A 12581-nucleotide genomic window follows, 5' to 3' on the forward strand; every position below is an offset into this window, starting at 1 on the left:
TTTATATTCTAGTTTCTTCAAAATAGCCACCCTTTGCTCTGATTACTGCTTTGCACACTCTTGGCATTCTCTCCATGAGCTTCAAGAGGTAGTCACCTGAAATGGTTTCCACTTCACAGGTGTGCCTTATCAGGGTTAATTAGTGGAATTTCTTGCTTTATCAATGGGGTTGGGACCATCAGTTGTGTTGTGCAGAAGTCAGGTTAATACACAGCCGACAGCCCTATTGGACAACTGTTAAAATTCATATTATGGCAAGAACCAATCAGCTAACTAAAGAAAAACGAGTGGCCATCATTACTTTAAGAAATGAAGGTCAGTCAGTCCGGAAAATGGCAAAAACTTTAAATGTGTCCCCAAGTGGAGTCGCAAAAACCATCAAGCGCTACAACGAAACTGGCACACATGAGGACCGACCCAGGAAAGGACGACCAAGAGTCACCTCTGCTTCTGAGGATAAGTTCATCCGAGTCACCAGCCTCAGAAATGGCAAGTTAACAGCAGCTCAGATCAGAGACCAGATGAATGCCACACAGAGTTCTAGCAGCAGACCCATCTCTAGAACAACTGTTAAGAGGAGACTGCGCCAATCAGGCCTTCATGGTCAAATAGCTGCTAGGAAACCACTGCTAAGGAGAGGCAACAAGCAGAAGAGATTTGTTTGGGCCAAGAAACACAAGGAATGGACATTAGACCAGTGGAAATCTGTGCTTTGGTCTGATGAGTCCAAATTTGAGATCTTTGGTTCCAACCGCCATGTCTTTGTTAGACGCAGAAAAGGTGAACGGATGGATTCCACATGCCTGGTTCCCACTGTGAAGCATGGAGGAGGAGGTGTGATGGTGTGGGGGTGTTTTGCTGGTGACACTGTTGGGGATTTATTCAAAATTGAAGGCACACTGAACCAGCATGGCTACCACAGCATCCTGCAGCGACATGCCATCCCATCCGGTTTGCGTTTAGTTGGACCATCATTTATTTTTCAACAGGACAATGACCCCAAACACACCTCCAGGCTGTGTAAGGGCTATTTGACCAAGAAGGAGAGTGATGGAGTGCTGCGGCAGATGACCTGGCCTCCACAGTCACCGGACCTGAACCCAATCGAGATGGTTTGGGGTGAGCTGGACCGCAGAGTGAAGGCAAAGGGGCCAACAAGTGCTAAACACCTCTGGGAACTCCTTCAAGACTGTTGGAAAACCATTTCAGGTGACTACCTCTTGAAGCTCATGGAGAGAATGCCAAGAGTGTGCAAAGCAGTAATCAGAGCAAAGGGTGGCTATTTTGAAGAAACTAGAATATAAAACATGTTTTCAGTTATTTCACCTTTTTTTGTTAAGTACATAACTCCACATGTGTTCATTCATAGTTTTGATGCCTTCAGTGAGAATCTACAATGTAAATAGTCATGAAAATAAAGAAAACGCATTGAATGAGAAGGTGTGTCCAAACTTTTGGCCTGTACTGTATATATATATATATATTTTTTTTTTTTTTTTAAAAATCCAGAACCTAGTTAGTTTTTCCTTTGTATTAGTTCTAGTTGGACATCCATTTTGTTTTCCCCTTTTGTGTTAGATGGTTTGGCCAAACCACTATATGTCCCCTCATGGTTCATTTGGTTAGGTCAGTTTGTTCAGTTAAGCTACTATTATTTTGGATATAGTTCTGTTTGTTTGACCTTTTTTATAGGCCTAGTTACTAAGTTCTGGGTTCGTATTGTTTTTGGCAGTTTTTGGGTAAATATTTCCAACCAAATCCTGTTTTTCTCATTGCCTCACTGCTTGGTCCCTGACAAGACCCTTGGGGGTGACCCTCTTGTTGTTTCTCAACCACCAGCAGACACGTTACCTTCTGAAACTCTCTCCTCTTGAACTCTGAAACTCTGTCCTCTTGACAGTTGGAAAGACTTGGATATGACCTACTTGTGCTGGGTTCTTAGGGTTCTTCATTTCGGCAGTGTACAAGTCAGAAGGTGAAGCAACAGTGAGCTGGTAGGGTATGGTTTCTCTCAGAAAACATTCTATGTTTTTGCCATTGTCACATATGTCTTCACAAACTAGCATTAACAAACATTACAGGATGTATGGGACGAATGGGTCCAGTGATTACGCTGCCCTTATACCCTAACCCTTGCAGTCTAGGCCTGTGGATGAATGTCTGGCTGATTTTGCGTGATCCACAGTCCAGCCCTGCCTGGAATATGTAGGTGTACAGTAGGAAATCCCCTGGGAAACACACAAAAAAATCAGGGCATGAGGGTGGTATTGACATGGCTGAAAGACTGACTGCTCATAAAATTACATGTGATCATTTTTTTCACATCGTATGCCCTGGATGAGGAACTGGTGAAAAGAAAGGTTACCATGTTGGAAACAGTAGGAAAAAGCAGGCCAGAGTGTCTGTATAAAGCCAATAACACACCAAATGGATCTTTAGTCACAGATTTTTTTTTACATTTATTTTTTTTAATTTTTTTGTCTTGGTATTCAGTTAGTCAACAAAGAGACATAAAGTACCTGACACATAAAGTTTGGTTATGATTTGTATTCCAATCTTTTTCTGGAGGTTGAAGTTGCTCGAGTCAAATTGACCTCAAGGATAAACGATGTTAGTAAACTTGAGAGTAGCACAGGGATGAATCAAATTACTCCAAACTAATTGCTACACAGTGCATTCTGCCACTTGGATCTGTAATCTCATTCTTTGCACTGCCCAAAGTTTGTGACCATATGTGAGAGTTGGAACGTAGCTCAGCTCCCTCTTCCCCACAGCCGAGACATCTGGAAAGAGTCTGATGTAGAACTGCTGCCCATTTGCACTGAAATAAGCCATTGGAGATGGTCTGGGCATCTGATTAGGATTCCATCCTCTGGAGGCTACCCGTGCAAGTCCAACCACAGGGTAGTCCTAGAATACACTGGAGAGATTCCATTTTATGCGAATAAATGAACACCATAGCATAGCATTGCATGATAAGCTGGAGGATGTAGCCAATAAATGGGATGTCTGACCTTCATCACTTTGACTGTTCCACTGGGACTTGGACCTGGATAAGCAGCTGGAAATGGATGGATGGACAGATTATTGCTGTGCAGTGAAATCAGGGCCTCTGGGGCTCTGGCAGAATATACACACTGTGCCTGGTTGGTTATCCATGCTTGATTAGTATGCAGACAAACACATTGACCTGAATTCTGTATAATGAATAATTTTTCTTTTGGTATATTCTAAGTAGTTTTATTAAATTGATTGTATGGTCTAAGCACAGAGGGTGTCTTATTGTGATAGATTGTAAAGCCCGCTGTGGCAAATTTGTGATTTGACTGTATAGTAAAACTGACTATACTTTTATGAGTCGAAGAGATTAATATTTTTTTACACTACTAGAAGTAACCAACTGCAGTATGCTGTATACTCAAACCTTATATTAATTTTGACCTCACAGAAGAGAGCAGAGTTTAAAGGTACAGTGTGTAAGACCTAGAGGGAATTAGTGGCAGCTAGCAGTGAGGGTTGCAGATTGCAACCAGGCCAAACTTCTAGCAATTAGAATTCCTGCAGTGTTCATTGTTCAGGAGGTTTTTCCTCCTAAACAGTTATCTACAGAGGTCTCTTCATCTTCAAAACAAACAGGCAATTTAAATTGGTAAAAACGAATAGAGCCGGAACAAATGCACTTGAAGGTCCTTTGCACCCTGACAAAGACCCCAATGTCTGGTTCACACTACACGACATTTTTGTCCATTTTGACAGTCACTATGTCACATAAGATTGTGCCGTGACTTGGCTGACAGACATGACAGACAACACGATTGTCCACACCAATCATCCTATGTCGTCTTTCACGGCGTGTGTGATGTTGTTGGGTTATTCTTGTCCTATTTTCATCATTGTCACTATTGCTTCAGTCACTGTGTCTGTTCATGTGCCAGCCAAAATGTTATCATAGTAACGTAAAAAGCGCGACCAGATGGCAGGAGCTACATTTGAAGTGCAAACATAGCCTACAAGCCACTGAATCCTCCACAACAAGTTCCTGCAAATGTTTCACAATAAAAGCCTTTTTAGAAAATGAAGGGATTCTCTCAACCAAAGTTATAATGGGCTTTTAATTTGAAACAGATAGAGGAAGTGTTGAATTTGAAATGATGGTGCAATGCATTAACTTTATCAAGGCAAACGGGAGCAGATAAAAAGTAAAAATATGAAAATACAGAAGAAATAATAAATAACGGACCATCTATAATGTAGTCTGTTTCAAATGAAGCTGGTAGCCTCTGCAGTTGTGGTAAGTAAAAGCCCCGCCACTATTTTTTTTTTATTTTTTATTGCTTTATATCCTCCATTATGAAGAAGTAACATTCTTTGCTAGCTTGATGCTAATGGCAGTACTCACCGGGTTGAAAAAGTGCTTCTGCTGTTTCACACCATCATTTTCCCTTTTTACTCTGTGTGGTAACATCCCTAAAGGAAATATCATAAACCCTAGGGTGTTGTTGTCACACAGTTGTCTACGGCAGCAGATCGTTCTGAGTGTCTATTAGTCAAAGTGACGGCTGTGACAGGAGCAGTCGTGAATGACAAAAAAAAAAAAATCAAACATGCTATAGACTTTCTGTTGGAACGTTGTGAGGCATCCCTGACGTGGCGTCGGTTGTCGTCTGCTATGACAACGATGGATTATCGCATACAACACTTGCTGTCATTCACGATCAGAGCTGACACTGTATGGTGCTGTGTCAGGCTATAGGCTATATAATCAGGCTGATGTCATGTGGTGTGTACCTGGCATATGGTTTTCATCAGGGTACAAAGGATGGACAAGAGTCAAGTGGCTTACAGTGTCATGCAAATGTTTAGGCACCCCTGGTCAAAATTTGGTTTACTGTGAATAACTACGCAAGCAAACGATAACCTGATTTCCAAAAGGCATAAAGTTGAAGATGACACATTTCTTCAATATTTAAAGATTAAGATTACTTTTTAATTTCAATCTTTTACAGTTTCAAAATAACAAGCAACACTTTAGGCACCCTGCATGGTAAGTACTTGGCCAGTATCACAGCTTCTGAATGAATGAATAAATTAATTAATTTATTTCGAACCAAAAATAAATACAAAAAAAAAAAACATAATAAAAAACAAACAAGACAAAGGTAACAGTATCTGAAAAGGAGTAGGTAGGAGTAAAACTTAGATGTCCCTACCCTTTCTTACATTTCTTCTTTTAACTCATATATTATTTAAACAAATTTCCAAATGTATTTACAACTAATATACAACTAGCCCCAGTCTATTTACCACCCAATCAAATAAGTAATTAACCCAGTTTATTTACAGTCCAAGTACCAGTGTTACAAAATAAATATGCACTCCCCTAACACAACCTTTCCTTATCTATATATCTGCCAAAAATATCTTCCTGTATATTTTTTGAATTGATTTATATTTGAGCTTTGTTTCAGCAGCCCATTCCATAAGTCCATCCCACACACTGAAATACACAAACTCTTCTTAGTTGTACGAAAAAAAAATTTAATTCAATTCTCTTCTTAGATTATAACCCCCCTGCCTTTCACAAAACATGTTACCCGGAAGTAGATTATTTCTTGCTTTTAACATGATTATTGCAGCTTTAAATATGACCAGATCTAAAAACTTAAATGCGTGTGATTTTAAAAACAGTGTGTTCATGTGTTCCCTGTACCCCACATTGTGTACTGTACTGATTGCTCTCTTTTGAACGATGTGTAATGGTTGGAAGTTGCTTATGTAAGTGTTGCCCCAAACTTCTACACAGAAAGTCAAATATGGCAGTACAAGCAATAGGCTAAATGTGCAGTGATTTATGGTCCAGTATTTGTTTTGTTTTTTCTCCCAGAACTGCAATGCTCTTTGCCAGCTGTGTTCTCACATAATTGATTTGAGGTTTCCAGCAAATTTTGTCATCTAAAATCACACTCAGAAGTTTCATAGACTCTTTCGACATTAACATCATCAATCGTCATCTGTTCTTCTGTCTGTAACCAGCTAAGAGTCTTTCACTTCTTGTTTGTGGGATTTTCACCCATTCTTCCTGCAAAAAGCTTCTAGCTCTGTAAGATTCTTGGGCTGTTTTGCATGCACTGCTCTTTTGAGGTCTATCTAAAACACTTAACAATCTTCTTATAGCCTTCTTCTGCTTTGTGGGCATCAGTTATTCTAGTTTTCATAGTGCTCGTCAGCTGTTTAGAGGAGCCCATGGCTGCTGATTGTTGGGACAAGGTTTCAGGAGTCAGAATATTTATAAAGCTTGGAAATTTGCATCACCTGGCCTTTCCTAATGATAACTGTGAACAAGCCATAGCCCTAACAAGTTAATGATGGTCTGAGACCCTGGTAAAAGTTGTCTGAGAGCTCAAATGTCTTGGGGTGCCCAAACTTTTGCATGGTGCTTCTTTCCTTTTTTTTCCACTCTAAAATTGTACAAAACAAAATAATACACTAATCTTGCTTGAAATGTTGACAAGAATGTTTTATCTTTAACTTAGTCTTCCAGTCATTTAACTATTCACAGTAAAATACATTTTGGCCAGGGGTGGCCAGATTTTTGCATGCCACTGTAGTTTGACTGTTGTCCAATAAAGCAGTTTCACGTTACAAATATGTGTTTTTCTGATGCTGTTTGGCATGTCAGAGATGGGCAGCTAACCTTAAGCCTGCTAATCTGTGCTCATATTTTCTATCTAATAATTTAAGATCCAGCATTCAGGAGTTTTTCCCCAGAGCTAAATAATCTGCAGAGGTCTCCTCCTCTCCAAAACAAACATACGCAGTGATTTAAAACAGTAAAAACACCAAATAAGGCCATTACACATTTTTAAAAATGGTGTTTTTTGACACTCTCATCACAGAGGGGCTGCTAACTATGGGGACTAAAGCAAAAAATGCAAATAGCCGTATCTAAAGCCAGTGTTTGGTTGTCTGTTCTGGGCTACTGTAGAAAGATGGCAGTGCACCATGCAATCTCTCTCGATGAGGACCTGCTCCCTATATGTAGATGTAAACAGCTCATTCTAAGGTAACACAAACATGACGATTCTTAATCTGAATTTAATGGAAGCCACTTTATTAGCTTAACACACATCCTGCAGCAAGTGTCATTCATGGATGTGGACATACAAGCACATACTTGTCATAATACTGATATCTCTCTTTATACACAGTGGAGTAGTTACAGACAATCACTGCACAACAATAACCAATTACAACATTATGGTCAACCACAGGGAACCAAAAGGGAAGTCTCTACAGGAGAGAAAAACATTGCCATAAACACTGCTGTGTACTGAGACAATGCACAAGAGACAATTCAATTATGCTGTATATTTTACTTTTCAAATGCTTGATCTACAGCTAAATATGCCATCAGAGTGGCTTTACGTTGGCATTTCCAAGGCCAGACACATCACTGATGATTTGTACAGTATGGCATGGTTGCTACTGTTAGGAAAGCACTAATTAAAAACTGACCGAAAAATAAAAGAAAAAGAGGGTTATGTATTGGTAGGGATACAAAGCAGGAAGTATGTCTGTATGTATGTATTGACAGGATAAAAAAATGAGTACACCGATAGCCCACGGGTCTTCAATGAGAAGGACCATTTTGCTCTGTTGTAAGTGCAAATCAAGTGGAGTAGTTGTCCCAGTATACTCTCTATAACCAGTTTTCAATAATAGCCCATGATCCCTGAATTTCATCCAATCATCTAAACTAATTTACAAACATTACCTTTCCAAAGGAATAAATGGCCCACAGTATACAGTAAACATTCAACACAAATCCAATCTCGTCCAATAAACTTTGATCAACATCAATACACACACAAAAAAAAGTAAAACACAGTTTGGTTTATGAGTTAACAGCAACTGAGTCATACAACATCAAGCATATATTTGATGTTTCATGCCAGGGGGAGGAGAGGAGAAGTCAGAGTTTGTTGTTACTGCTGAGGGCTGAAGAGGGAGCACTCCAGGAACTTCTTAACTACGCTGATCTTCTTTCTCCAAGTCTTTGAGGGTTTTTAGAAGGCGAGAAGGAGTGAAGATTTCAGTTGATCCTGAAAGACACAAGTCGATGCATGATCACTTTTCAGTATAATGACATAAGGGAAGTACAATAAGTCTATGAAAATAACCTGTGATATTTAAACGTTTTACTGAAAGTGTTTAGTTGATCAGCTTAGATCAACTGAATAGCCACGATCTTGTGTTGTTTCTCCATTCTGAAAATTAAAAGGTAATTCCAATTTATTTCAGTTTGGGTCTGAATTTTTATGGGTTTGGTCATCATGCTGCAGGCTGTTCTCACAAACTGGTCTTTTGTTTTCCTAAGAAAAGTAATGCAACTAAATTTGTACATATCATATGTATTTTGACAGGCTGTGATCACGTGACCAACGCACTGACCGAGTTAACAAGAAACCAGTCCTGAGAAGTCTTGTAAAGAGGCAGGTAGGTGAGGTGTATGGGACTTTACCCTAGAGTCACATGTTCGAAACCATGTGAACTTTGGCTGAATTTAGAGTCATTTTAAGGCACGACCTCACCATGTTTCTTTTCCTAAACCTACCTACAGTTACTCGCCTAAACCTAACCTCAGTAACATTATATTAATTATGTAGTTGTACATTAAGGATGTAACGCTGTGGGGCGCCAGTTCATGGGATATACACGCACTGTTGTGCATGCATTTTTCATAGGATATCATACAAAGTGTTCTATGAGAATACAATGCAATCTGTCAGTAATAATAGATTGTAGCAACCAAGTTAATTGCTGAGAATAATTCTGGGAACTCTGAGTTATCGCAGAAGTCAGACTGGGAGAGACACATGAGCAGTCAGATGGTCAGACAGGTTTTAACCAGCCCAGTATCTCTAGGAATTACATCCATATTGGACAGTTCCATACCTCATGATTTAAATCCAGTGACAACGCCATTGCAGGAAGTTAGAGAGCCCTACTGTATGTAGCGAGAGTAAAATTAAGGGTGTGGAGGTGAGGGACTAGAGTTTGTGTCCAATCACAGACTTGAAATTCAATACCCAACACACCTAAAGTCCACTCCCTCAGGTGTTTTCATTTACGCTGCCTGATAAGACCTTTTCTTAGAACTGTGTGGACATGCACAAACTGGGCTCAATTGACATGTCCTTGACTTAGTTTTGTTGGACTCGTTAGGGTGGGACACTTTAACCAGTTGTCATTGTTACTGCTCCATAAATTTTGTGGCATCACATAACTAACGGCACGGTCACACATGAGCGAATGCTGGCAAGTGACCATCACCTGTCGAGGCAATATTTGTGCTGAATGTGGGCCGTGCAGTTGACATTAATAATGGTTGTAATTGTTACCTAGCATGTTATCTAGCTTGCTAACTAACATATGAATGTTAGCTAGCTTGCTAATCAATACCATGAAAAACATGATGGTACTGGTGCACTAGAACTTTAAAAACATTGGCAAAAAATGCTATGGGGTTTTTCGGAGGGGTGCAGTATCAAAGTTCTTGACATTATCCCAGATTAAATGGCAAAAGAATCCAAATGGTCAGTTTTAATCATCCATTTAATTGTACCATGGATGTTTTAAGAGAGCGAGATATCATATTGCAAAATGCCACCCCTTTCATTCTAATGAAAGATGCTCAACGGGCAAATAAACTGAAAAGCTTGTGAGCATTACATGTGTAGGGCGCCCATGTAGCATAAGCATGAAAGAATTGTTTCTGAGGGCTCGCAGTTTATAAATTGACTTCCTGCTTCAACTCTGACATTATGTTTACCATACTTGTGCACACAGATTTCCTGTGCAGTGAAGGATTATTGGTGACGTTTCAGGTGCACTCACTTTTAGTTGAATCATCGGGATGATCATCCGGATAAACAGTTGGCTTGTTAACAACCTGTTAAGTTTCTTGCTTAAATGGATTTTGCTGCATTGATATCACTGTATCCCTTGATCTCAGCAATTAATTTGGTGTGTACAATGTTATCACAACTAATAGGAATGATTATCAAACAATGAAATAGAACTGATAAACTGGAATGATCTTTTCAGTACAGCAGGTTGTTCGTCTAAAATGGTTCCAAACATAAATATGCTACTGAGGAAATGGCTCATCTTATATGTCAGTTTTGAAATTTAGAAATCTAAAGACCATATAAATTTTTTTCATTACAACTAATGAGCCTGAAACTACTTTAGCAGAGCAGCTACAGCAGATCCATTACTTGCAAAATTTAGCCTTTGGCTCTCAGAGTTCTTTTGTGTTGTTGTGGTGGTTCTTTTTTGGTCTTTGAAACTGATTGGAAGATAACTATACTATCACTCAGGACAGTGCAGTTTAAATGAAGGCTTGAGTAGCTGGTGGAGTCCACCGGTCACATTATTAGCTGTGCTCAGTTCAAAGCAAGCTGATGAAAGGTCTAACAACTGACTGCTTGCCACATATTTACTCTCACACTCAGGCTTTGCATCTGCACTTACAATCCAATCCCCACTACCTCTCCAGCCACCAACAGATTTATTACCTTCTATAAAAGTGGTTACTATTGATCTATGTAATTATTACCATGCCAAGGAGGTTATATGATCCACTTTCTTTGCCTGTTTATCAGATTTGACCAAATATATAAAACTAAGAAACAAAATTAAATGAATTTGGTGGAGGCCTTCGTGAAAGAAACAAATAGTTTTTGTTGCTACTTGATGGATATGTGCCATATTGAGTGTGTAATTCTTAAAATGGAAGGCGCAGAAGCAAAACTTTCTGGATTCCTTCAGTGTGGGATGAAAATGCGACAATCGCAGGTTTTACCTCTTTTATTGAGCAAAAGTGGAAGGGTCTTACGCATGTTCTCATCTAGTTTGACAATTTCTATGGTATTGCTCTGTGATGCTGACCAATAGAAACACAGAGTGCTCTTCAACTGTCAACATGGAGAGGAGAAAGAGCAACTATGTTTTATTTAATTTCAGTGAACCTGTAACCATTTCACACACACAAGATTTTCCTAAACTGGCACGGCATTCAGACACAAAGTTATAGTCACATTTCTTCCTATAAGGACATTGCTGTACAAAGAAGACAAACACTGGGTTGGAAATGTGAATTGCACTACTAGATATAAAACAAGAAGACAAAAAACAGTGGCAGTGCAGGGAAACAAATCACAATGATGGCCCCACAGGGAATTAAAAAGGGAGGTGAGGTACAAGACAACAGCACAGGATAGACAGAAAGATACATGAAGAGAAACGTAATTGGCTGTGTTTTATCTATTTGCAACATTTTTGTCTAAATGCTGTACATGTATTGTCAGCTTGGGTGAAGATATTTTCTTAATTTGCTTGTGTTTTGTTAATTAGTTTAACTTAATTTGCAACAAGTTGAGCTCTCTGGGCCAACACACATTTACCCTCAAGCATCTCATTCCATAACTGTTTTTGTGTTAAACTCTCTGATGCATTCAATTTACTTGTGAATGTTTAGAAATACCTATTGACGTGAAATTAATACTTAATGCAATTCAATTGTTAAGGTAGATACAGCAAAACTACTTTTTCTCGTTTTGCTATAAGACATTTCTGTTGCATATGGAACATTCTTCCCACTAATACCCACTGTACATTAATTAAGTACAGACAGAAAATATCTGCCACCACACTGATTACAAATGAGATGCAAATGTGTTTGAAGTATGAAATGTTTACTATGACTAAAAGTAATGGTGTTAGGTATTTAAAATACAAAATATGAATACCTGTATTGCATTACAGTTACAGTAAATTGATGGTATTCTGAATACAGTTACTGGGTCTCATTCATGAAATGGAGCAGAACAAATTTGTGTGTAAACTGTTCACAGAAGGAAATTTACGTGTATTTCGACATTCATCAATATGCTTTTGACTGCTTGTAGTGCTTGTGTAAATAAGGAATGCACATAAATATTGCTTTACATTATTAGATATTTCAATTTAAATCGTATTGTGCCCAGTGTGTCCACAACACACAGATGCCTTTGAAACACATAAGTTAAACATTACCAAAAAAAAGATATGTAACACATTTAGATGAATTAGTTGGCAATTAGCAGATTTTAGTTTCAGATTACGTTTCTTAAAAATGTCAATGGGTTATTTAAATCAACTTAATACATGTGTTTTCTACATTTCTGGCATCTCGTTCTCATTTGAATCAGGAGCGAGAACTCAAAACAAATTTATCTTCTGTTTGAGTGGCAAGACTGTGAGACCCAAGTTACTGACTTAACACTAAGCTATCAGTGATGGCTGTCAGAATGTATGGAGATTTTACACCTAATATAACACGTACATCATCGAACCCTCTGAGTTTACTGTTGACTGCTCCAGTGGAGGCATGTCGCTGTCTCCCCTGACAGAGAGGTCTCTCCGATGATGCAAGCAATGCGTTCACCTGCAGCTGTGACTGGGAAGAACCTCCTTTGGCTGTTTGTTTGTTTTTTGGGCATGTGCTTGTGCGTTTTTTATCAGTATTATATCTAACC

The 12581-nt window shown here is 38.9% G+C and overlaps 1 protein-coding gene across 3 annotated transcripts in view; it reads right to left on the bottom strand.

Annotated features, from left to right (window-relative positions):
* Positions 1-7090: 7090 nt before the first annotated feature.
* stxbp1b (syntaxin binding protein 1b) overlaps positions 7091-12581 on the bottom strand; it is a 38072-nt gene continuing 32581 nt past the window's right edge. For 2 of the 3 annotated variants that reach the window (XM_033620252.2, XM_033620251.2), the window contains one exon: positions 7091-8102. In XM_033620252.2, the coding sequence (XP_033476143.1) occupies positions 8026-8102 (77 nt within the window). In that variant the 3' untranslated portion in view covers positions 7091-8025. The remainder of the gene's footprint in view (positions 8103-12581) is intronic. The other variant, XM_078170956.1, reaches the window with a different exon arrangement.

The sequence above is a fragment of the Epinephelus lanceolatus genome, chromosome 9 (genome assembly GCF_041903045.1).
Source record: "Epinephelus lanceolatus isolate andai-2023 chromosome 9, ASM4190304v1, whole genome shotgun sequence".
Lineage (NCBI taxonomy): Eukaryota > Metazoa > Chordata > Actinopteri > Perciformes > Serranidae > Epinephelus > Epinephelus lanceolatus.